The 27,897-nt window shown below is 39.1% G+C and overlaps 1 protein-coding gene across 2 annotated transcripts in view; it reads right to left on the reverse strand.

Annotated features, from left to right (window-relative positions):
• p3h2 (prolyl 3-hydroxylase 2) overlaps positions 1–26,628 on the reverse strand; it is a 46,860-nt gene extending 20,232 nt beyond the window's left edge. Inside the window, exon 1 of one of the 2 annotated variants that reach the window (XM_067514027.1) lies at positions 25,923–26,628. In XM_067514027.1, coding sequence (XP_067370128.1) covers positions 25,923–26,336 — 414 coding nt within the window. In that variant the 5' untranslated portion in view covers positions 26,337–26,628. The remainder of the gene's footprint in view (positions 1–25,922) is intronic. The other variant, XM_067514028.1, reaches the window with a different exon arrangement.
• Positions 26,629–27,897: the final 1,269 nt, after the last annotated feature.

Genomic DNA, 27,897 nt, shown 5'->3' on the forward strand with positions numbered 1-27,897 from the left:
TTGCTCTACCCCTAAATCAAATAACACATTCACTCAGACTCTGGACTGTAACACATCCGTCTGTTGTCAGGAAACCAGTCAGGAGCCAATAACATGGCTAATATTTTAAGCACATGCTACGGAAAACAGTTGCATCATGGGACAGATGATGTCATGGGTAAATGAAGTTTAAATTGATTTCCTCCTTCCCTCTCTTCCTTGTTGTCCCCATCACGCCATCTGTCATCCCCTCATGTGTCATATCCAGCTGACAGCTCTGCACAGTGGTCTCTTTCTGCATGTCCCCACCCAACCCTGAGCCACAGCATGTTCCACCACCATAGCTGACGCTGCTAAAATGTCTCTTTCATTACACGGTGAAGACATGGATGGGATGATGAGCTGGTACAAGTCAGGATCTCGCTTCTCTGGAAATGAGGAAACAGAACAGTGGTCGAACATGATGCCATTGTGCATGGGAGCTGTGTGCTTTGAAACTGCTGGCTTTGATTTGGGGGAAAATGACTGAACATGTTTGACCACAGTGGCGTGAATGCATTAGGAAGCAAGAACGCAGAACAGACACTTAATATCAAGAATTTATTAGTTATCAAAACACTGTTCGTGTTCATTATGAGCTAATCTAGGTCAGGGAACCTGAACTGATGTTGTTGTTTGTACATCTTTAACCACATCTGCCCTGTGGCTGACATCACTTGGCTGTGGAGGAAAATGACTGAGTCCATTATGCTCTCCATGTCCAGGGTAGTCCAGTTAAGCTTTGTGGGAACTTGTTTCCACAAAGATACCCTGAGACCACCCGACACTACATCAGCTACTGTTTCATTGGTCAACCATCACACTCTCCCATGTCTGATCTTTGAGCTTCAGGACGCACAAAGCCAGCTTTGTATAGAAATCTCAAGAACACAAGGTGTGTATGTTTTAAGTAGTGCAGACAGAGTGGAAAATCATCTATAATGTCTTCCTCCTCCTCCTACTGCTTCCAACACCTCTGTCATGGCCCCTCCTAGCCAGAATATAGTAACACACACAAATGTTCTTTTCTTGCAGGAACTTCTAAATCAAGGGCTGGTTAGCCATCATTTTATTTTTATGCTACAACCCTCTGACCTCACCCTTTACCATTTTCCTTTCACATAAAAGTTGCCTTTTTGTAGGCTGGAAAAACTCCCACCAACTATTGGCTAACAGCTGTGTGTCTTTATGAGTTGGCCTTTTGAGTTGAGGATGTGGTGTGTGTATTAAAGGTGTATACAGACTGGAACTAGAACCCACGCATGGGATACCAGATTTTCTATCAGCCAGGTAACTCAACATTTTGGGTTACTTTTCACCCTTGCTGAGAGTTAAATAAGAAAATATATACAACTCTTATATCTATACAATCAATGTGAAGCTGGAGCGAGCAGCTAGATAGCTTAGGTTAGCACAAAGAATCAAAATCAAATCTCAACATTTCTTTGTCCTGACCTGTGCTTACTTTTGAGCGTAGAAAACAATTTGCAAAGCAGTTAAAACTTTTGCACCATTATGTCCATTTACATGGTTAAATCATATTTTTTAAATGAAAATAATGGCTTGTATAAACGCTCGCTTGATCTTCTTTATGCTGTGGATTTTTAACTTTGACAATGCTTCTTATTGGACCTGTAAAATTATATGTTCAAGCAATAAAATTTGCTGCTGCAAAAGAAGCTCAGAAGTTATCACAATCTCATGGGAGTGAACATTAGACTAAAACATTTTGTAGACCTCTCACTCCATTACCCCCTAAAGTTCCAGAGATTAGAGTATTTCTAGTACATTTAAAAGAAAGCTGTTCCACTGACAATAGCCAGAGGTCAACCTCTCACATGGGCATGTTTTTCCACTGTGACCGTAAAGACATCAGGCATGAAAAATTAGAAAGGTGAGAATTATGTGGTGTTTAAGTCTTAAATCCAAAGCAGACAAATGCTGTGTGTGAGCTAAACAAGGTTTTCCACAGAAGCACAAAGCAACACACTAAGAGAAAGTTAAACTGTGTGTGTGTGTGTGTTCGTGTGTGTATGTGTGTGTAAGTAAGTACGTGCTCCTCAGCAAACAATGCCAGCATTCATCCAGCCACTCAGTTCTCACCCTGTCCTGCCTCCAGGCCACACACCCAAGAGAAAAATAAAATATATATTTGTTCATGTTGAAACCAACCTGGTGTTGTAGCAATAAATCTGGCATTTTTAAGACATGTCATTACACAATGCCAACTTCAGCTTAGGGAACTTTGCTGAGAGATATAAATGCTTCGGAGGCCTGGTGATGGATAAGCATCTCTATATGTCACATTTTAACAGGGAGTTATACATTTGAAAACCACTTGAACCCTTCTGACATGTGCATTTCTTACCTCAACTGTTCTTTTTGTAAGGAAGTGTGCATTCAAGGAACTTCCCATCAGAATGTTAAAGAAACATCATCTAAAAAAGGCTCTTTGACTACTGAATAGAGTATAAAAGATCCAAGTGCCTGAAGGAGGACTTCCTGTGTCAAACTTTACAAGTGGGTCAACTTGAGTCTGACTTAACGGCTGTTCCTCTGGGAAATAACTGAATGTCCAGAGTTTCATCACAAATTCACCCCCAAAACCCCGGAGGGTATAATTCAGACAATCGTACAGAAAAGGGTCAAGAAATGACCAGCAGTCTATCTGGCATGACTCAAGGAACATCTACAAGAAAGAGGAAGTCATCACTGTCAGTCTCTTTTCTAAAGCTGCTTGTGGAAGTGAGCTGAGACTACCCAGATGCACATCTGAGTATGAAGACTAGCAATTAGACAGACTAGCAGTCCAATTTATATTCAGTCTTACCTTACAGTGTCTTGCTTCCATTATTTGTGGCCCTCCCTAATATGGATGCAAGCAGATCCAGGATGAACTCCAGGGTTGAACAGTCAGGTCAAGAAGGGGTAGAAAGGAACCTAGTGCTCAGCGCAAAATTTTCTTGGGGCAAAAGAGGATGCAGGCAGAGGCTGGTTAAGTAAACACTCACCAGCAGGCAAAAGTCAAATTAAAGTTCAGGGAATATAATCAGCATGACTTCTGGCTGTACTGGCAAGAACTTAAGGTAATGTTTGTTTTGATTTAGCATATCTTCCTGTCTTTCTGGTCTTTTAATACAACATGATAAAGGACACCTGTTTCTTACTTTTCATCTAGCCATTAGAAGACCATGTGTAACTCAGACGCCTGCTGGTCAATTTCAGGTGAAGAGGGTAAAATCCATCTCCAGCTAAGATAACTTAGCTTGTTTTTTTAATTCCACTCATCCATCCATCTATTAATCTGTCACCGCTTATCCTATGTGGGTCACGGGGGCTGGAGCCTATTCCAGCTTAGTTTTTTTCCCCCCATTCTAAAACTAATCTAACAGCTTTTTAAGACTGGACTCCACCAGCTTCTCATAAATTCTGGGATAATATGCCAATAGACTTAGTGGGTTGTAATGTCCAATAAAGAAAATAAAAAAAAACAGCAAAAACAAACAACAAAACCATTAAAACCTTATACAGTCTATCAATAATGACTGAATCCATTAAAACTGTGACATACATGACTGTGAACTGACTGTGAACTGGATTTACTGGACCATTTTATGGACAGAAGAAAATTCTTGACATAGTTGGAACCCAACTCACAACTGCAATACACACTCTTGCACTGGCCCACCACAAGATCTTGTTACAGACAGAGTGCATGTGACAACAGCAATAACTTACTGTAACAATCACTGCACATGATAATATAGAACACAAATAAATCTCCACTGGAGGTTGACAAATCCTCATTTCAAACATTTTCTCAGCCCATCACCACTTCGCTCTGGGGTGCCGTTTCAAACCCCTGACCACATCGTGGTGTCAGGGGGTCGACACACTGCTGTATATCATCTGCGATCTACACACACTGGCTGTGAGTCCAAGTGTGTAGAAACGTGAGTGAGACAGCAAAAAATTGTGAATTTGTTTGCATGATGCTCACATACCATGTTTGTCAGCTGGTGTGTGAGCAAGTGGCTACATAGCTCAAACACACACGCACAGATGCAGGGTGTTTATTTAGTGCAGAAAGGCTACCAAAACCATTAATTAATTTCACAAATTACAGCACAGTAACCTTTTTCCCCAATAAACCACACTGCTGCAGTGATTTCAGGGAGGATTACCACATATACATTACAAGACATGATTGTTAAGGTAAGTGTTACCTTACAATGTTGATTGTCAGGTTGATGTTGTACAAAACAAACCTAAAGCAAGGAAGGGGATTATAAATTCATTTTAGATTCATTGCCTACACATATACAGAATAATTCTATCCCAATTTTTACTCCAAAAATAACATAAGTCAGGCTTTGTTTAGCCAAAACTCCAAACCTTCAAATAAATAAATAAAGAAAGAAATGTGGCTATTTTTTTTTTTATATTTGAGAAATTGGAAACAAATATTTGACATTTTGCCTTAAAATCAGTATGTAATTAAAGCTGTTCCTGAATAGTTAGTGTAATTTCTTTCAAAAAAACAATTTGTCAACCTACTAATTGTTTCTAAAGCAAGGTATAATGTAACTAACTATAAACAAACGTGATGACAATTTATACACGGCTTCTGTTTTTTCATTTCACTATTACTAAGGTCATAGTTTTTTCTAAGCAGACAGAGGTTTCCAGATACAAAAAATTATTTCTGCTGAGAAATTGTTGTTTGTCAACATTTGCCTACAAACCCTGGTCATCTACAGGTATATCACCAGAAAGGACTACTGAGTGACTGAAAGAAATGGGTTTGCATAGTGACATCCTATTGGTATGTGGGTTTTTGAGATGTTTTACGCAGATATAATGTAACCTTGTTTTCACCGTCCTCGGTGGAGATAATGAGGAACCACCCAGAGGGTAACTCTCTTCACTGGCCTCTAAAGTAAATTGTACTCCCTTCATTAATACCAAAAATTTTCCTGTTGCTTCTGTCACATTACACAAATCTAGCATTCTTGACACACAGCATGATGACTGAAGCTCAGGCAAAACTTGCCAAATAACACACGCATGCACACAGAGAGAAGCACATATGATCACATGAGATTGATCACCTGACATTTTAGATTTAGAGGTTTAGATCTGAGGACTCTGTAGCCCAAGAGTGTGTATATGCATGTACAGTATGTACGATGGACATGCATGTGCGTGTGTCCACTTTTCAAGCAGAGGTTTTCCAGCACAGTAAAATCCAAACATTCAGCTTGTGCGCTCAGTTTTACAGACTTGTGATAAACATGTGCTGTGTTAAGTAAAACAGCTAAGCCCTCTGCACAGCCAAGGACCTCTTTTCCTCGGTTGTGACTATTTAGGAGCAGCTGGAAAAGTTCAGAGGTCATGTGGGTGCCAGCTCAACGACCTTCTGGTGAGACATGTTAGGAACCAGCATGCCTCACATTCTCAAGAAGCCATGGAGAAGCCGTGGAGTTCAGACCAGACATGGAGCACTACAGCTAAAGTCAAAAAATGAAGAGAAAGAGCTCTGTTTTTGTTTCTAATTTCAATTTCTAATTCTTGGTTGGTCAATCACTAGGTTGACAGCAGATGAGTTTAGACTCTGCTATTATCCCTGCCAATAAAGAGTCTATTTAATAGAGCGCCACTGTTTTTCTTAGATTTTGCAACCAGTCATCACACACAGAGGCAGGCAGGGAGTTTCAAAGATCAAACTCCAACCAAGGCACTCATACAATATGTTTTTATATTATTTAGTTACAAGTCAGGGGGCTGGTAGGTAACAAGAATAAAGGTCCTGTAGCTTTATACAGAGTGAAGTGGATCTCCCCAGTGGAAAACTCAGACTTCTTTCACTCGCCTCTTTTCTTTTCAGTGAAATCTGGATATAAAACAGATGTTAACAAAAGTTTAACCAGGACCAAATAGCAGCGCAGGAGGTGGGTTGTGCTGCATGGTTTCATCAAAGAGAGTCCGTGTGTTACAGGGAAAGTGCTGATAACAAGGTAGGAGGACTTCTTGTCTGCACTGTGTAATATACTGCAGGCCGTGGGTTTGCACAACAGGACTGCAACAATGAGAAGTTGGTGCTGCTTGTATTTTCAGTGAGGCATCCTTTAAATCACCAGCTGAGTGCATTCTGATGTTTTAATCTGATTACTTTTACTTAGTTACTAAGCTGAAATTATTAAGTCAGTGGACACCACTGTCAAAATGTTACCTATAGAAACTAAAATGTACAAGAAACATGCTACTCGCTGACATCATAAATTCAGACCTGGCAACAATGTGCTCCATTTGGTTTTTCTCCATGAGGCTTTAAATACGGATCCAGCTAGGATTCCCATCCTTCATTATGAAAAGCTGCTTTCATTTCATTTCTGTGCTCTATTGTTCTTTGTAAGGGCAACCCTCACATGCCTCCACTGCTGGAGGTATGGGACCAATGTGGGTGCAGGCTAATGGAAACCAATTAACCCTTATTTGAGTTCTAAGTCTGTCCATTTGGTTTTTATTCCATGGCAAATTAAAGAAACAGAATAAGTCTGTGCCTCCATGATTAGGTCTATTTAAAGAACTAAGCTCTCCGAAGCTGCAGAAACTCCGGGGCTGAAGTCTCCACATTGTGTTGGGGAGAACCAGCCGAAATATGCAGTCTGTTTAAAATCTTACACAATTTTCTTGTATGTTGATCACGTATTTTAGGTTCTGTTTCTCAATGTACTGTATCAAATCCTGCATAGAAGCACATTGATTCCCCTCATGTCTGTGTGCATATCAAATAATGAGATACTTATCATATGTCATAGTATCAATGTGCAGCATTTTTTGTCAGACTCAGAAATGTTGTTTCGATGTTGATGAAAACATTAAAAAAAATCTATTGAACCAATTTTAAACTCGCTTTTCATGGCTTTAGTTTAGGGTGTTAATGCACATGAATGCTTTTAAACTTCACTCTGACCTTCCTATATTAAAATATTTCTCTGCTTCTAGATGAAAAACCCATCCATATGACATCACCCGAAGGAGTTTTTCCTCATTAGGAGTTCAGATGATGTCATGTGGGGAGCTCTGAAAAAGCAGATTGACCTTTATTACAACCGACATAGTGTGAGCAACAAGATGACATACAGTAATTTGAACTAAAGGTTCCTCAAAGTGATTTTATCTGGAGGCATTTTTCAGCTAGAAGTAGAGAAATATTTTAATGTAGGGAATTCAGAGTAAAGTTTATGGTATTTATTTACATGTACTACCCAAACTAGAACCAAAATAAGCAAGTTCAAAAATCACTGAAGGCTTCCTATAACTTAACTCTTTTAGCCAGCTCTCACCAACTGATTAAACAATATAAAACCTGCTTTTTTGTACATGCTGTAATTATTACTTCCACATGTAGATAAAACATAATTGATGTGTTTTTGTAGTGCTACCCTTATATTGCTGGGATTTTAAATCTCTGTGTGAATATAAAATGTTTAGGAAACCAATGGAAATACAAAGGTTTGGACCTCTGATGGACTCTAGTGTCAACTGAGTTTGACTGATGGACAGCTGCCTGGCTGGTTACTTACTGACTAAGTGGTAGTTCACAATTTGGCTCAACACATAACCAAACACCAAAGCCATCAGCAGGACTGGAATTCAGATTGTTTCTGTATGTGTCGTTTCTTTAACCACGGCCAATGACTGAATGACTTGACAGCACCTAATGCCTACCAGCCATCCTGAAACACTTTGAGAAATCCATCGGCACCCCTCTGTCTGCAGAGCAGAACGCCACGTTCGGGCACAGCCAATAAAACCCAACATGCTTTCTCTGCAATTGGGGGGATGGCTGTAGCTCAGTTGACGGAGCAGTTGTCCAAACTACAGGTTCAGTGATGTCCAATACACAATATTATGTGCTATGCACGCACATAGAAATATCTGGAAATATATGTTGATACTGCTTAAAAGTCTTTGCTTTATGTAGATTTTATTTACTGTATCTATTATCTGTTTTTTATCTAAAAGCCTAACAAGGGACAGGGGCTGCAAATTACCTTTTGTTACATGCCCTATATACACAGCATTGGTTGCTTGGTTTTGGCAATGTTTGGTTCTGTTGTCCCTGTAAAAGTAAATAAATAAAATAACTTTAAAAAAGAGAAACAACATTGTAATGTGCTTTGGATTTTTAAAAAATGACCTTTACCATTGAAAGATGGCCTCATTGTCTAAAGAAGAACAGAACACCTCATGACATAAAAATGTGTACTGAGATTACTTCTTGAGGTTGAACAAGATTCACTATGAGATCAGACTGGATTGGAGACATTTAGAACACATATATAGGTAGGAGATGGATCCATGTGTTGATTTATTGCAGGCTGATATGTGTGTGCAGTCTTCCATGTATACACCTCAGGCAAACATCTTTTAGATTTATGTGTGCTCATGCATGAATGTGTGTTTCCGCACGTCCACATGTGAATAAATAATGATAAGCACTGACCCTCTCAAAAATATAAAAAATAAAGGGTGCAGATGCTCTAAATTTTTGCAGAGTCTTCCCTTAAATATCTCTACCTCATCAGCAATGTAGAAAAGCCTAGAGAGACTAAGAGTCCTGGTTTTCTTCAGCCAAACACGAAAATACAAGCTAAGTGGACTTCGTCTTCCAAGAATCCTAAACATTTAGACACTGGCAACACCAATGCTCTCTGCTCCACTTTAAAACCTATTTTCAGGGTTGTGACTCTGGCAGGAAACAATGCCAGCTGCCACTTAAAATAGTTAACAGAGAGGCTTCTGGTCCTCAGCAACTATTAAACGGAGTATTTTGAGACATTTGTTGGATGTATGTCACATGTAACTACAGAGGTGAGAAACTGCAAGGTCTCAGTTTCAGATCTGGGCTCTGCTGTTAAATTACTGTGAGGAAGTGGTTTGGCAAAGAAGGACATGCAAGAGGTCTGGAATTATACATCTGTTCATAATGAGAAGTCTGCTTCGTTTCTGCATAAAAACCCTCGTTGTAGTTGGCAGATTGCAGTCACCCAAACTCTCCCAACATCTGGCTGTGTTTCACCAACACCTCTGCCATGAAGATGGAATTCTAAAACAATATATAAATACAGCGGACCTGATTAAGCAGGGAAGAAAATGCAAAGCAGATAAATATCGCAAATGTTGCACAAAAATGTACAACATAAGCCAGCGGCATTCAGGCTGAAGTAACATGCAACATTGGAAGAAAATATGTCTGTGAACACTTCACCACATCCAACATCATTACGAAAACTGGCTAATCAAACTAAAACAATTTTTAATGAATTGAATCTGTTTATACAGATGTGATGTTAAATATTATTAAGGTTTAAAATGTATTATCATCTTGAAGACATACTGCTGATCAGGCTACATAGGCTGCCCCCAGTTAATCACTTCAATAATTTATATATGGATCCGTTTCTGACAGTGGCTGCTTTCTAATTCTGTTGGTGCTGCACTGGTGCTCTCGTCAGTTCTGATGTTCTTGCATTAAGGTCCGTTTTCGAAGAACTGCATTTTGAGGAGTTTGGTTTTTTTTTTTTTAGATTAAAAAAATGAAATATAGACATGTTCCAGTAGCCTCTAAGGACTCCCTGGTTTGGTTCCCTGGTTTGTTTTTTTGGATTCATACCATAGTTTTTAATCATTAACAATTTCTTTTTAGATGTTTTGAAAGCTCTTTTCCTGATCCCACTGTTTTTTGCTCTCAGAGAACTGCTTGAGACAGACCCTCAAGATCTACCCCTTTGCAAACTTAAAATGTAAGAACTATTTAACACACCTATGCTACTCATCAAGTGGTGATTAATTTAAAAAGTGATGATTAAATTTAAAAAGATCGAGAAAAAATACCTAATTTTGCATGCCTTTTTTAAAGTTAAATACCTACAGTAGAGGTTTTATCAAGGACGGTATAAACTTTTGACTTTTTTATCATAACTTTTTTTCATCGACCCCTTGGCCATTTTTGTTACTTCTAAATTTGCATTGAATATGTCATGAAAAAATGTCTTTATTTTACTCTTTTTCACTCCATTTCAACATAAGGGGATGCAAACTTTTTGCTCAACTTTATAATCACGCCGGACTTGGTGGAATCTGTTCTTTACAACAGGCATTTTCAAAAAATATTTAAAATCTCTAGAAGCCTGAGTTTACAGAGTGAATAAGCACATATCCCTCAAAGCTTAATACAGATGAATTAGTAAATTGTACATCATATTCCTCAGACACACACACGCTGATCCCAACATCCTGATCTAAAGCTAAGAGGCTGCTGCACACGTAATACTTCCTTTACTGCAGACATTAGATGAGATCACACTGCTGAGTCTACATTAAAGAGGAAATGAAGCGGGGAACATGTCTGATACTAAACTTGGATAAGGCTCAGACTAGGCGTTACTTATAAACCATAGGATCTTGCGCAAAAAGAAGGAAAACAAGATAAAAAAACACTTGCTCTGTTTACAGATATTCAATAGTATCTTCATTCTTTATACATGAATTCTCAACAGAGAAAAATATCATCACAAAAAAAAAAAAAAAAAAAAAAAAAACACTTTGTGACCACATGTCCACTATGAAAGCACACTTTGGGTGTATTTCTACAGGAACAGCATTAAGAGTCTTTCTAGGGCGTAGAAGAAAATGACAGTCTTAATGGTAACCAAAGTACAGGCCAGAGAGGCTAGAATTCACCCCGCCCAGATGTTTAAAAAAGGCCCTCTGGCACAACTTGCCTATATATTTCTATTAGTCTCTCTCATTACTTCAAAGCATGTAGTAATGTTAATTACTCTTCAGAGAAACCTTGTGCGAGTGTAGTGCAGTGCCAAATAGTTGAATTTTCTTTATATCTAGCCTTGCTTCAATCTCTCTTATGTGCTTCATAAGAACAAAGAAAAGGTCTAAAAAGACCATCTACATAAACAACAGAAGAAAGTTTCCAAATCCAATTTTTCCTGCACAAAAAGACATTTGAATAAGAGCTGTTTTATTAATTTCCCCTTAAAAAAGCATTTCCTTTTCTTCAGACCTGAGTCATCCCACACACAGCTGCTAGAGTTATAGGAGAAGATGATTGATCTATATTCCCTTTCCTTTTCTTCTGTGACATGGCAATTGAATAACTTCACAGTCTGGTCAGCAACACAGTGAAATACTACATCAACACTGCTAAACAGAACCGTTGAGCTGAATATTAGAAAAGCGCCTGCATCAATCAAACGTAGTAATCTGGGGAGAAGAAAAGGTCCGGTCACTAGAATGAGGTCTTTCCACTGAGTCACAGCTCAGATAACAGGATGTCCCCAGGGGGGTAGAGGAAATCCCCAGCAATCTGGATGGGGAAAAACACCACAACCAGACCTCCTAAAACAAAAACTCAACGTCTACCACTGTTAAGAGCTGAGCCAGGTGGCTTTTCTGCTTCAGTGTGAGTTCATGTCTTAGGGGAGCTCACAGTCACATACTAACATAACACTCCTCTATATGCACAGACTGGAAAATGATCTAAAGAACTGAACAAATGCATCATCATTATTAGTGAGATGTGCATGGGCAGTTCTAAAAATGTGACTCCCTGACCTCATTTCCTCTCTGTCCACATCTGGCTTAAACTGAACCTCTGAGAAAGAAAACAGTCATCTTTTCTTGTCTTGTCTAAGCCCACTGTGCACCCGGGAGGAAGACATTACATGGCATCCATCCCTGTAGCCACCAGCCACAACTGCTGTTTCCATACCTTCATTAGCTGCTTACTGCATTGCCAGGATTTGCTTTGATCAATACGTAAGGAAGACTAATAGCTGGGTTGGCAACAACTTAAATAATTACAGTCATAAAACCATGCACTTCACATTCTTCACTGTCAATTCACTGGAAAAAGGGACTCACAGAATGGTTGTGATAGCCCGAGGTGAGGAGGCACGTGTTAGCAACAGAAAACATAACAACTTTACCAAACAGGGGCAACTCCCTAAGCCCAATTACAAGGCACGGGGTGGACAGGTATGTGTCTAAACTTTCTCTGAGCAAATCACAAAGGTATGTACCCACATTTCCACACCACAAGGGAAGGAATAAGCCACTTGTAAGGCAGATAATAATACCTGCTGCAGCTTTTCCTGGGCCTGCGGGATAACAAAGGATGAAAGAATGGTTTTGTGTACACACTACATATCTACACTAAGCCCTGACAGCTGTAAGTGGTAGGTCTAACTAAAGAAAACAGACCTAAGACATTTCCAAAGACCTTAAAACATTTACCTTGCCTTTTAAATTCAACAGGTTCCTTGAGTGTAATTTTGTGTTTTTCTTTACTGGAGCATGGTGTAGCATTCATAAGACTATCTGACCCCATTGTTTGTATGCCTTAGGGCATAGATGTTGAAACTAAGATGAGCGCGATAGAGACATGGCTGCCATGATTGAAAACACACAGGCCAGGGATTCCTTTCTAAGCACTTCACTCACTGATCAAATAGCCGTTGAACTAGGGAGACAATGACAGATCTGTACCAATATTTGCAGAAACCTTTGCTCATTCCAGAGCCAATAACTCATCTTCAGGCACCGGAGAACAGCCCCAGGAGACAGGAGACAGCTGAATGCCAGCATGCTTACTTTGAACATGACTCTTGGGGATGTTAATTTCTGTCAGAACTGGATTAATTAATTGGCAGGACTAATTCCAGGTATTATATAATTTAGTGTTGGTTGGAAGTACAGAAATGTAAAAGTCATTTTTAGGATTGAGTTTATGTGTTTCTGTCAAATTTTCACCATAATCACCATTATATTTTTTAACCCTCTATATCAACCCAGAAAACTTGTTTTGTGGTACTTCTGATTCACATCTAGTTAAACATTAAATTATCTGAAACATAACTTGTTGTGTCAACCTGACACAGTTATTTGTGTAGTATTGAGGTACTTCGCCAGAGATGTTTGGTGTGAATGTAGTACAATAGTATGAATAGATCACTGATAACAGCGAAGTCACATTAGAAAGATTATGATTGCACTGTTTGTATCATTCATTCCACATTTAAGATCTGTTGTAGCCAAATTAATGGACATGAGCTCATCTTGTCCTGGCAGAAATGCAGTGTCTAAGGCAAGACGTCAGTGCTTGTGCATCCCTTTACTGAGCCTCTCTGCCGGGCCTCTCCCACCACACATGCAGCCCGAGCTGAAGCCTTCATCAGGCTGACGACGCAGTAAAACCTCACCGCCGCGGCCATAAACCACAGCCTGGCTGTACAGTAGGAGCTCGGAAAACATGAAACATAGAGGCCTCACTGTATGTATTACATGTCCACACGCTAACTGAATACCACATTGCACTCAGATAGTGAGAAGGAAAAATGGGCCAAGTCACTGTTAGTGTAATGGAGCTACTGTGGGTGTAGGCCTACACTACACAATAACACTCTATCGTCTGATTTTCATGACATCAGACAAAGGTAGTGCCAGCAGTGGCCTGATGTACAGTATATATAAAAGCTATATATTAAAAGCTGTCAAGATGAGGTGACATACTGCCGGTAGTAAAACCAATTACATTCACTTGAGAGAAGCTACAGTATGGAATTTCAATAACCCGTAGCCAGATTTTCCAATTCAAACTATGTGTAACAAAGGATGGTTGTTTACTGTCCAACATCTACAGCACATGATGTCATGAGGCAATTTCTGTGCAGCACTACATTGGCCCTACTGTACAGAAAGTCATATTCTGCTCTCTCATATAGCTACAATCCATATTAAACACATATTACATTACTCTCATGGGGTATAAACTGCTCATTTCCCCACAGTGATACATTCTCCAAGATTCAGTTTTCTGTCCAACCATGTAAAAATTCCTCTTCAATGAAGAGACGCAATAAGCCACCCCACCACAGACCATGAAACCTCATATTGGTTTTGTTTGTATCCACGCTGCTGCTTGGAAACCAGTCTGCAAGGTGAGCTCCATGACTGGATTTCCTTTATTGTAGCCTTTTCTGCCAGGTAGCATAATGCGGGTTGCAGATGCGGTCTTCAACACTGTTACTCAGCTAATATTCAACATTATCATGATTCAATAAGGAGTTTAGTTAATTACACGTTTTTATTTGTTTTAGCTGCACCAATAGACTAAACTTATTCCTTAAATATGAGCAATATTTTAAGGCCTTAACACCAATAATTAACCTCAGCATTATTTAAACCATTAAAATCAAACATTTTGATCACATCTTGCTTTACAAGAGCTTAATGGTTTACAATTCCAAGGAAAATAAAACTAAATGTATTTGAACTCTGTATCTACACTGAATAGAAGAAGCTGCTTTTTAATGACATATTAAATTTAAAATGTCTGGGGACATATAACTAATTGTATAGATGTACTGAGGAGGAGAGATTCAGCCACTTGGCTGCCCGCATACAAGAGAATAATTGTGTTCAGACATTACAAAACCCACTCAGCAGCGTGGTCTCAGCTGCACCACTTAGCTCTATTGCACAACTGCAGTCTCTTAAATGGAAGACCAAATGTTGTTTATAGCCAGAGAGTTTTCTTGTGGAGCCTGTGCCAATAAAGATAATTAAAAGTTCATCTGGAGTTTGGAATGCAGGGGAATTATTATTATTACAAGACACATCAGAGTATTTCAGTACTTGGCCTGTGTAATTATATTTAACTTATATTTATCAGCAGCTCACAATGTATAAACATTACTCCAACTATATATCTGAGCTGATAGATTTTTGTTGACAATAACAGAGTTTGTTGGTAACTAAGTAAATATTAACACAGATAAAACACAAGTGAAAGTGATATTAACTCAAGTCGTTATTTATTATCCGGTCAATGGAAATGTGCTGCCAGGTTTGCCATGTGCAAGAGGGAGTTTCACATTGCCATACATGCCACAAGGTGCAATAATGATCATCATGAACACAAAAAGCGACCTGCAGGCCCTTTGTCCTTCCAGCACACAGTCCTGACTGTAAGCATTAAGACTATTTGTGCAGTGCTGGTCTGTAGAGTGTAGGATAGTCTTGGCCTTTCAGAGGATTCACATTCTGTGAATACCTCTGAGCTGGGTCTAATACACCAAAGTCCTTTGTCTGCTAAATTAAGAGGCTTGTCAAGATTATTTTTCTGGTCATCTTTCAATAACGCACAACAATACAAGAGAATTATCCTGTTTCTATTAAACTCCTCTTAGGCTGAGCTGTCAAAGCTTGGTTTTCCTCATACTCTGTCATTAAAGGTTTGAAGAGGACTTTCTGTAATCAATCACTTTGTCACATACTTTTGATACTGTTAGCACTCAAGACTCACATCATGATACAAAATGCCCAAAAAATTTTAAGAATTTTTTATTCAGTACTATGAATGTGAAACCACAAACTAAATATACGACTATAACAGGCACAGAAAACAAAACTAAAACTAAACGGTGAGTAAAACAAAGAGTTACTTTCCTTATGCATTATATTGAAGTGAACCCATGCATTTCAAACTCCTTTCTGTCTTCAATAAACACTAATATCAAACATAACTTTAACAGCAAGCCCCAGGGCTTTAGCAAACAGGAACCAGAGACTGTACCACAAAACAGCCTCAAAGACAAAACAACATGCCACCCAATTCCACAAAGCATATGTATTTATGGGGACACTGGATACCTTCTGTATGAATAAACTCTTTAGAAGTCTCTTTTCTTAAGAACTGAACATGTTTCTGGCCCTGGCTGTGTCATGGTGTTTATGATTAAAGCAGGAGGAAGCATTTATTTTCCTGTATCTCTCTCTGTCTCCACAAGTTAGATGATTACTTGTACTGTACATGCAGACATCCAAGAAGATGCCTTCCCCTGTGTTCGGTGCACGTCATCAGAGGGTCATACATCATCTTGAAGTGGTAGCTATGAAGTTCTTTTCTCTTTAAAACCCAACTGTTGCCAAACAGTTTACAACCTGTTCATGTGCTCTCCTGCAGAATGACATCAATGTCCTCTAAATGCTTTACATAAACTGAACTTCCAAATATGCATTTGAATGACTGATTACTGAACAGGCTGAACATAAACACTAGCCTCAAGCTAAGATCAACTGTAAAAAGCTTTTGAGAAATAAATTGGAGCTTGGACGCTAACATCAGATTTCAGGGATTTAACTAAGCCTTTAGGACATGACCTATTAAGCAAATCACTTTAAATCACACTGAATGTCTTAAGGTACAATTAGTAGTTTAAGAAATACCTACAAATAAACCCAGAGTTTGAGCCGTTTTCTGAATTCAAGGACATGAACTGAGAGTGATTACCATAGCTCTAAAATACGTTAAGCGTACAGTATGGTGCTAAGAGCTCCAAGCACAGGATGTAACCCTTGTAGAAGTTTACATATGAGACAAATTATTTTTATTACACAGAATCCATAAAACCACAGTAAGTTTGTAAATCCTGAAATTTGGTTCAGTACTTAATGCTGATGCCACAAGTTTGTTTATCTCTGTGCACTCATTGCAGCATCGACTGTGCTTTTGCACTCAGTTGGACCATAACCTGGGTGTCTTCTTCTTACAGTGGCTATAATCAATATTTTAATGCTGACAATAGGTCACATGAGTGTAAACTGACAATTCACACAACTCTGCAATTCCACTCAGCCCTAAGGAGCATTTTTGGCAGCTTGCAAGTAATTGTTTGGACTGTACGGTTTTGGCTCAGTATCACCACGCACACTGCACAGAGCTAAAGGAAAAATAAATATTGGTCTTGAATGGTGGATAAATCTGTACATGTGTCACTGTATAAAACTATAAACTGTATCATGTTTTTAAATGATAATAGAGCAGTTTGTTCATCCAAATTTCAGCTGGCAAGTCAAATAACTGTTATAATAGTCATCAGAGTTACTATTACAAAGGTAATCATTTGTGCAGCTTAAACTCTAATTTTCCTAGCCAAAAAACTGTCATGAATTTTCCACCTTGAGTTGTTCCTTATGGCTCACTTTCCCCCTCTTAATCAGTTCAGCTAAACTTTAAAGTCGGACAGGAGCCAGCAGAGAATGATGTGAAACTGATGTCACTTGAACATTTCACAGATGATAAACTCCTGAAATGTCCTGATTTTACTGCACAGGTTCTTTTAAGGACATTTGGGTCCGGATCCTTGTAAAGGAAAGATACTCACTTTCTGTTTTATCATTTTTGATCATCATTTAACTTTAAGACATGATATGTAATCCAGCCAGATGTTGAGAGTCTGAAACTATTTTGAGACTTCTTAACATTCTGGAGATTGGTTTTAAAAGCTGATGCATTATTTTCCTATGACTGTGCCACAGTTTCATTTAAGTGGCATGAATAAGGTGTATACAACAATCAAGAGGCAGTGTGAGGCTATAGCGGACTGTTTCGAAATACGGGCCACTGTGCTTACTTAGGTAATTAATGCTAATGATAGTTTAGCTCAAAAATTGAGACTAGCAGTATTTCAACAGAAATAACGCTAATAATTAATTTCTTGCAAGACTGAGGAGAATCTCTAACTTCGTTGAAAATTAAGAAAAACAGCTTTAATCTCCCTGTGTCCAATTCATGTCACATTATAAACCTGCCTGTGGTTCCTTGTGCCCAACACTCCTTAGCACTATTATTAGCTGCAATTTACCAAGATGAGAACCACATGTAGAGACGCTGTGAGGCTGGTGTCGGCCAGGGTCCAGGTCAAAATAGGATCATGAAAACGACTCTCTTCTGTCTCAAATAGGTGTAATACTACCTTTTTACTGCAGGGAAGGAGCTCTTAGAGACTTGAGATATTTAGATCTAACAACAAAGATAAGCAGGTCACAGAGCAGCAGGGGATAATAGCTGGAAATTCTAAGATGAATTATTCTTTGGCAGCCATAGGTCAGAGGGAGGAAGAGGGGGTGTGGAAATTGTAAATATTCCCCTTCTCTATGCCAGCTGTCAGACCTATCTTGTTGATGCGTAGCATGTGGTGGATTCAGAGAACAGTGCTGTTGAGTTCGTGATTTGTAAAAAGTACTTTGTAATAGAAGTCAGACAGGAAGTGGCTGACGATTATCTCTGACCTGAGCTTGTAGACATTTCAATGTAAGACATATTTGCCTAACTATCACTAAAACACCAAGGGATCATTGCCCTGCAGGCTGAAGACAGAACAGTTGAGCTGGATAAACATGTCTAATTAAAACTTACAGGAAGCAGCTGTGGAGTAAAAACACAAACAAATTGTCCCCAAAATATGAATATGAATATGAATAGAATGAAACTCACCTCTCACAAATACTTGGCATAGGTTCCTAAATGTAAATCTTTAGATATGATTTACTTTACTCTTGGCGACTCTAAAGTTGTTTAGAGTTCTGAGAAGGGAATCAACCAAAACCTCAACAGGGGTATCTTAGCTTAAACTATTCTCCAATCGATGTGTTTTGCAAAGCAGTCTAATCATTGATGTTTTTTAAGGACTTATCATTTATTCTGATTTTTGGAGACCTTCACCTTTTCCCCCCTTCAGCAGCCATTCTTGCAGGCATTCCTCTTCAAGGTATCCTGGCAGGGGCATCTCATCTAACTCTCATAGCCTCTCTACCGTTGTGCCGCAGTGCTCAGTTCTTGTTCCTGTTCTTTTTTCCCCCATCTATACTGCATCCCTGGGTTCTATCATCCATTCACATTACTTTTCCTATCACTGCTATGCTGACAACACACACAGACAACACTTCCTGTCGGTTCCACAGGATGACTCTATTGCCTCATCACGCATTTGATGAGACAAATGATTGTCTCTCTGACATCGCTTCTTGGATGAGAGAAAGACATCTTCAGCTCGACCTCCACAAGACCAAAGTTCTTCTATTTCTAACCAGACCTTCGACACAACACAATGTCTGCATCAACATTGGATCTGCACTGACTCTCCCCACTAAGTTGGCCAGAAATCTGGGGGTCATCATTGACAAACGACGTCTGGTGGTCCCAGCACTGCACAGAAGACACCAAGCCAAACTCAAGCTCAGTGATCCCACGATGGTGGAACGAGCTACAAAATTCTGCTTGCACAGCAACCTCACAACGGATATTCAAAAACTGCTGAAAGCAGAACTCTTCCATACCTTCCCATGCACTTAAATTTAAAAAAACAAAACAAAATAAAAACAAAAACACTTCCTTTCTGCTCTTTCTTGCACTTGCATCTCAGGAAACGGAAACACTTCGTCTGATAGGACTTTGCTTTGATGTTTTCTCCTTGACCTAAGATTTTTGCTTGCCTTGTACCTCACTTGCAAGTCGGTTTGGATAAAGCATCTACCAATTAACAAAATGTAAATGTACTTATCATATCACATGTCACCAGCACCACTGAGCCTTAGTTGTTAAGCTCACATAGAAAACATGTTTTAAAGTGCTCAGGAAATTAATCAGAACAAAAGGTGAGGTTGCTATGTCTCTGCTTTGATCATCTGAGCTTGTGCAGGCTCCCTGCTCGAGGAGCCACACACCAAACAACTCAAACCTACTGCCACAGACTTAAATGATGTTTCACTCAATTCACCAAAAGAGCTCTCGAAACTGGTGAGAAGCAAGAAGGTAAGAATCGCAAATGCTTACAATTAAAAAAAATATTTTTAATACTTTATCCAATTGTATCCTCTACCCTCTTTGTGTTTTCCATCCCACAGCCCTCAGCTCTCTACTTCCAAGAAATGATCTGGTAAAGACAGAAGTAATTTGAGATGTTAGCACAATTTATAACTTACCGTTTGAGGAATAAGTTCTGAGGTGGCTATAGTACACAACACAACACATTTTACTCTTTGTGTGGAAAAAAAGAGATAGTTTTAATCTGTGCCAACAGTCCTGGCATAAAGGCCGCATTTATTATGAAGACTGTAAACTGGCTTCATGTGAACAACCCTGTCCAATTAAAATAAATAAAAAACACCAACATCGTAGTTTGCCCTAGTTTTGGTGTATAAATATAAATAGATACTGTTCAGAGTCGACGTGACAAGTCAACACATTGGTCAGTCAAGTCCCACTCATTCATTGTGGCGCAATAAACATTGGCCAGACTGATAATCAACAAACACAAAGACTTTGCAGGCACAGATGACAATAAGCACACGCACACACAGAACACAGTGTATCTGTAGATGCAACAACTATAGCAATTTTTAGAAGAGAAACATCTGCGCACACACATATGCAGCAGCGCATATGCTGTTATCCAGCTAGTTGGTCCAGACAGTCAGTCTTGGTCCAAATCCTCCCTTTTATGACAAGTAATACTGTGATCTTCAATAAATTTCAAATGTACTGTGGTCAGAATGCGGTCACTGGGATAAAGATCTTAATTAATCAAAGCCAAATGCTTGGAATTAAAATCAAAGACATCCTTATGGTCGTCAGCTCCTGCTTTTGTTGTGTTTGGACTCAGCTACGCTTTCACAGATGCCAGCGCTTTGACAAAGTCACTTTCAAGCCAAGTCCACAACCTGCTGCTGTCTCAGCCCAGCTCACAAACCAGTGCAGTGTTTTCACCAGTGATCCTTAACCAACCTCTGGCCCCCTCCTCTCCTGCACCCCTTTAATTGTTAATCAGAGTGAAAATACTATTGATGGGTCATGCCACAGCATGCTCCCACATTCCTGTGGCGTGTTATCCACTCAAACCCTGTCATGCAGAAGACCTTTGCCACAGCCAAGTGCCACAATGTCTGTTTCTGGGCAAAGCACTGCTCAGGTGGCATTGCTGGTATGTGGGAGTGAGATGAGAATATTTATAATCCAGAACCTGCATGTGATGTTAGACATATGATTTACATCTGAAGGCAGTGATTTGGGAGGACTGTATTCAAATTTTTTTTTTTCCAGTTGGAATTTGGTCACAGAGAGTAAAATAAACAGATGTTTTAAATTAATGCTTTTAAATAATGAATGAGTCTTAGTCGACTCATGAACTCAAGATGCTTTATTGTCCAGAAAGCTAATTATTAGCTCTGTTGTTAGACAACCAAGTTGTACATTAAAGAAGCAGTTCATCACGTTAAGAAGTAAACCTTTTCTTGCTTGGACGGACCTGTCAACACTGTCAATATTGATACTTTATGTATGAAGCTACAGAGGCAAGTTAGTTTAGTGAGTGAAGAGCAGGGTAGAAACCTGATTTCCTACACGACCATTTGTCCTCCTCCAAAGCTCCCAATCACTTTGCAAATAGGAAACGTTAAGTACAAAAAGACCCTACAGCAATGTCAAATATATAGTAAATCTGTCTCTGAGTAAATGGCAGAATTTCTGCTTCAACCAATCCCTCTTTTTGTCTGAATCCCTTTTTATCAACAACAGATGACAATACATCATCTGTGATTCCCATTAAGCACATAAACACTCTGAACCCTGTAAATACAAAATGTGTTCATTTTTCACTTGTTTTCCAATGTTTACTACATCCAGCGTTTCTCCCTGGGGCTCCAAGCGGAGACCAAAATTTTAAACAAAATATTACACAAAGTACTGGCATAGATCCCAGACCTTCAAAACACCAAACCTCGATGTCCCAATCTAAAGCACAGATGTCATTCAAACAGGTGGGAAGGGTTGTACTTGAGGGCTGCCTGCTGTCCTGGAACAAAATCATATTTGCAAAGCAAAATAAAATATGAGATGGGCATTGATTATTGAGTCCCAAGACAAATCCACTCATAAGAAAAGTTGCATTACATTAGTGTCACACTGACTGCACATTTTTGAACATGAAGCTTGTAAATCTTAGTTGCTCAACAGACGTGCTACACTTTTTTAAATGTAATATTTGTTTAATTTATTTATGAAATACATAGTATCCTTATTATGTATGTTGTTTTTATTAACATTTATAAAAATATTTATTTATTTATTACTGATTGCTCAAAAAGTCAGGTCTGCTCTCAGAACTGGGGTAAACCTGGCTACACAGAACGACCACAGCACAGCAACAAATTATCATCTAGCATAGTCTCAATTACTAGTCACTGCCATCCCATCTTTCCCTTTCTCTTCAAACCCAAATGAGACATAGTGGATCCTTATAAAACATTTTGGTTTTGTTGGCAGTAAAACAAGCTGTCAGACAAGCTCCATTACAGTCAGGTTATACGAGATGTAATGTATGGTGACATACAGCAAGCACAAATAAACACATTGCGTAATTAGCTCTTTCCAATATATGACTTGATGACATGATTGCATTTAATTAACAATGGATATGAATCTGTACAGAGTATCTATTGTGTAAAGGGCATTTTTTAAGCAGGAATGTACAGCTCCTGAACCACCTGAGGGGTTTGGATAAAGAGTGATGACACAAAGCTTGCTGGCATCACCTTGTGATTTAACCAGGTATGATGGTACAGATTTAATAAAAATGTTTCTATTTATAATGTTGTATATATATGAAATCCTTTTATACTCTGTTATTTCGAAATAAGGGGATCCAAACCTTTTCACCCAACCGTACATCTGTGTTATGTAATTTAGCTCTTGGGTATGTTTACACTGAGTTATTATAAAGTCAGGACTCCGCACTAAATATTGTTTAAAAATCCACTTTACACATGCCATCTTTAGAAACTTTTTAATCTCCACTGGAAAATATAATACATTTCTAGTGGTCTGAAGAATATTTGGCTTCAAAGCAGGAGTTTGTAATGACTTTGACGATTGAGGAGGTCAAGTTTATGCCTCTGCTTTGCTTTTCTTATAAATAAGGCCGAACAATTTTAGCGGAAAAATACTCAGATCCTTTAAATTATAATGACAATTTAAACTGTCTTCTACAGGGATGTAATACCTTCATGCACTTAAATTGTTTTTTGTGTAAGAGAAAATATTTGCAGTAATAGGAAGTGAAAAGAAAAACAAGCAATTAGCAAATGCTAATTAGGCACCAATTGTGTTTAGTGGTAAGCATAATAATAATAATAATAAAACAAAGAATAAATTAAAGTTACACTATTTGCAAGTCAAACCGTACTTTCAATAGTAAATCCTGATGTTTATATTATGATTTATATCTGACTTGCATCAGTTTTTTCATAACCAAAAACAAACAGTGGTACATTCACAGACCTCTAAGCTAAAACTGAAAATATTGAGCCCATACGTTTACAATTCTTCTTGGAACAGTAGCACTGGGAAACTTATCAGATTAAAGATGAAGAGATATCATCTCTTCGTGTGCCCAAGGGCAGTTCAGGTCTCTTTGATTGCTCTGCAGTTGGGCAACTATGAGTGAGAGCCATGCTTCAGTGGCTGAGATCACTGGAGGACATCAGACACTAGCCCATTTGCAGCTACAAATGTCTCCCTTTAATATCCGCAAAAGGTGGCGTGTCCCTTATTTTAGAAAAGCAAACAGACTACAACAGGAAAATAAAATATTTGCCAGGCTAAACGATGGGCTAGCTGGGGACATACGCAGTAGCCCGAGTTAGGAGAACAGTTGGTGACTGTGAAACTCTTGTAACAGACCCAATGGCTGCATTATGCCACAGTTTCTAACCAGGAGGGTGTGTGATACTGGAATGTTAAATACTGCAGGAATGTTATTTATTTTCACAAATATCACCAAGTATCTCATGCCAACACACATGTGAGGGTGTTTGCACACATTTATGCACACACAAACACACAGAAGATTGAGATACTAAAGTGCTCAAGTACACACTGACTGGTCTAATGTGTTCCCATCAGCTGGGCCAACAGGAACACTGCAGCTCTGCCTCTCCTTACCTGGGGTAAGATCAGCTCTTAGGCTTGATGTGCTGCCATGTATTTAGCTCGTAAAGACGTCAACACACCAGGAGACATGGAGCATAATAAAGATTTAATGAAATGTTTATAAGAACTTCAATTTCAGCGTTATTGTGAGTGGAAAAACACAATGTTCCACTCTGCAAACAGATGGAGAAATCATAATTCTTTGCACAAAAGATGAGTAATATTTTTATAGCTGGGCGAGGATCTGTGTTAGGCCATTTGCTCATGTCTAGACAGGAGCATGCACAGCTCTGGGTTTTTCTCTGCTGTTTCAGAAAAGATGAAAAAACTATTTATCTGCAGACAGCAACAGGTATGATTAAGTTCCCACCACATCTGAGTAGTGGAAATCATGTGTCATCACTCAGGCATTCAGAGCCGGGCTAGGGTCAGCTGCTGTGGAAGTCGACTGAATCTCAGGTTGATGTGAGGAGATGGTGCCAGCTTCCCAACGGAGCCCCAACTAGGTTAAAATGTCACATTCTTATTCTCACTTAGGGAAAATGGCAAATAAGAATAAGTAGCCACTGCTGTATTATAGCTACACTGAAACTGCAACCATCAACTTTATGAAGTTGACTCTGGCAATGTTGTAGAGGGACGAACACAAAGACAATTTCCATGAAGTCACACATCTTATTCCATGTCTACATATTGATTGTTCCACTTTGAATATGTTGGAAGTCCAAATTAGTAGCAGACATTCCATGAGGCCAGGAGACATTAGGGATACTCCAGTTAAACCAAACCTTCACTGAAACAAAACACTAACAAACAAACCCATGTTGAATAACTGCTGCAACAAATGAAAATTATTCATCACATGGGTTTGTACTTTGAACCGATGACAAATATTCTTAAAATATTACACACACGTCAGACTCACATGCTCCTGGGGGACACACAGTCACACAGTCTGAATAAGGATTTACACTTTGTTCCCATCTCCTGTTTAATCTGTCTTTGACATTGTTCCCACGCCTTTCCTCAACAACAAGCCAGCCAAAAGATGCATCTCATGGAAAATGCTGATCTGAAAAGTTGCATGAATACAGCAAATAATATATATTTATAATGTGAAAAGAGTGAGGAACAGGGGTGCTATGATAATACAAATGCACACTCATACACACCGATACAGCAAATGGCTTTCACCACTCTGGATATGAAAAAAGGCAGGACAGAGAAAAACAAAGTTGGGAGCTGCCAAAACCAAAAGCCCCACTAATATTGGTTCCAAACTTACACTGTACACAAAAGACAAATCAAAAGGACAAAGGCAAGTGGACAGACTACCCCGACTGGGCTACAAGTCTACGTTTATGTTAACTTAAAATCAGCATCATCTTCTTTGAAGATGTATGTGGGCAGAGAAAACTATAGTGCATGTTACAGAACACTACTGCCTGTTTCTGCTGTCAGCGCAGAATACTTCATATACTTCATGTAAGAACTACGATGTACTGGACAGCTTTTGTTTAAAAAACGTTTTATTTAGGGTTCTGCACATAGTCCAGTGCAATAAGCTGATCAGAATTATTGGTCAGTATCAGTAATGCTGACATTGACATAAAGCGCACAGACAGTTTATTTGTGTTTTTCTAGCATAGCTTACTACACACTAATCAGAGTTTTTTATACTTTGGGTTGATCTATTGATTTTAAAAACGTACTCCTGGTATTTTTTTATCATCTTGTCCTTGATAGTTAAATGTGCTGTTTGGCTTTGAAATGTGGGTAACCTACAGCTATTGGGGTTCAAGTGATGCGCATCATTGCACTGTACGTGCGCCATAAATCCTACATCATACTACTGAAGGGCAAACGGCAGTGTGAGCTGCAGCGACATTGAAATCCTCCTCTGACCTCTCCTCTCTTAGCTCTGCATCATGTTGCTGGGCAGCAGCAACAGCTGATGAAGAATGCAGCAGCAAAAGAAACCATTCCCTGCTCAGGGGACAACAATAGGCTCATTCAGTTTTCTCGGACTCACATGCAGGTTTCTCCCTACCTTGTGATAAGCCAGTTGGAGATAGTTGTAGGGGATCCTCCTGTTGAAGTCCTGCACTACATCCTCGCTGACTTTGTGCACAGACTGCGTGCCTAGTTTCTCCTCGATGCATTTGTTCATGCACGCTGCCCTCCGGAGAACCACGTCGAAGAAGCGCAGGTCGGACGTTTTATCCAACGGATGCTGGTCCTGGCACCTCAACCGGCACCGGACTTTGGTGCGCCGGACTTCTCTGTAGCTGCTTAGCGCTCCCTCCATATAGTGCACCACGTTTTTATAGTCGCTGTTGTAAAACGCCTGCACTGCATTGTCATATAAAAGGTCGTACGGCTTCAGAAACGCCGCTGAGGACGACAACACGATACTTAGCAGGATTACTGACAAGACAGAAGCCCGTGGAAAGTTTCCATCCATCCTCCGCTTCGGTTCAGACTGGGGAGCAGCACGCGCAGCGCACACAGAGCGGCTGTCAGTCACAACAATCAGCTCGGCCTCGTTTCACAGTCCATTTAAATGGTGCTCGCGGAGATGTTCGGCCAGGCACAGATCCAAGGCGGAAATAATGTTGCTTTAGTCAGGGACACACATTTTGTTTTGACCCCTCTGCGGCTCTCCGCTAACTCCTCCCCTCCAAGAATTGAATGGCCACAGCACAATCACAGCTTTGCTGCAGGCTGCCAGAGCAGAGAGTGAGTCAGGGGGCTGCCAGGGGGTCCCGTGGGTCGGGACTAACACCAGAGGCTGCGTTTCTCCAAATGAGCATTTTAATGGCACGTGTTTTCCATTTCAAACGGCGGAAGAATACTTTTACTTTGCAATAGTTTTTTTACTGACTTTGAAATGTCTGTGGAGATTTAAACAAATTCATGATTTGTGTTGTGATATTGAGCTGTATGAATAATAATAATAAATAATAACACTATTAAAAGAAAACCTGATTACTGGCGTATAATGCACGCTAATTAACGCGAACTGCCCACATTAAACAAAAATTAATACAGAAAGTAGTTTCTAGTGGATAGCTGCATGTAAAAGTACTCGCAGTGCTCTGGAAGTTTCTTCTGTTCAGAAGTTCAACGTCCACTAAAAGGACGCTGTCTCCCTCCTCAGGATATTTCACTTACACGCACTTTAGTCTCTGAGCTGTTTACAATTGAATGAGACGAAAAACTGGCGCGTGTGAATCTTAAAAGATTTAAGCAAACAAACTACACATAAACCTGTCAATTAATTGTCTCTGTAGATATATGTTTATGGGTTATTGTATTGATTTTTACACAAGTCTACACAAGTCAACGGGCTCATTGACTTTAGTAATATCAGCAACATCACCGTGTAGAAATACTAGTACAAGTCCTGCTGTCAAAATGGTGCTTAAGTATAAGTTTAAAAGTATGAGTTTAGAAGATACTAGAAATACCAAAAGTAAAAATACAGAAAATAAAATACACCATTATACAGATGCATATATTATTGGATTATCATATCGACATGGTTATTGCAACACCTTATTTTAATCCACTGTTTTGAAAATAATTTGTTTGTTTGTTTTTTTAATTATAGAATAATTGTAACCCTAATAAAAATGAAAGTGGCTTGTAAATTATTACAGTAAAGCTCAATAAAGATCATGATATTGTATTTAGTTTCATTAATCTGAAAAATAACAATAGTTATCAAATAAATATGGTACATTTGCATCTAAAATGTTGTAAAGTCAAATAGCAAAAATGGAAATATTAAAATTAGGTAGAAGTACCTAGAAGTTACTTTACTTCAGTACTAAGGAAGCGACAAATGCTGATTCCACCACTAGGGAGCAGTAAATACATGTACACTTCATTGTCAGCAACACAGACAAGCGTTTATAGTAAAATTAATTAATCTCTTGCCAAAAAAGGAAAGTATCAGCTGTACGTAAAATGCGACATTACGAAAACCAAAATGAGTAAGTTAGTGTGTAACATGACATTTC

Source organism: Channa argus, chromosome 8 (assembly GCF_033026475.1).
Source record: "Channa argus isolate prfri chromosome 8, Channa argus male v1.0, whole genome shotgun sequence".
Classification (NCBI taxonomy): domain Eukaryota; kingdom Metazoa; phylum Chordata; class Actinopteri; order Anabantiformes; family Channidae; genus Channa; species Channa argus.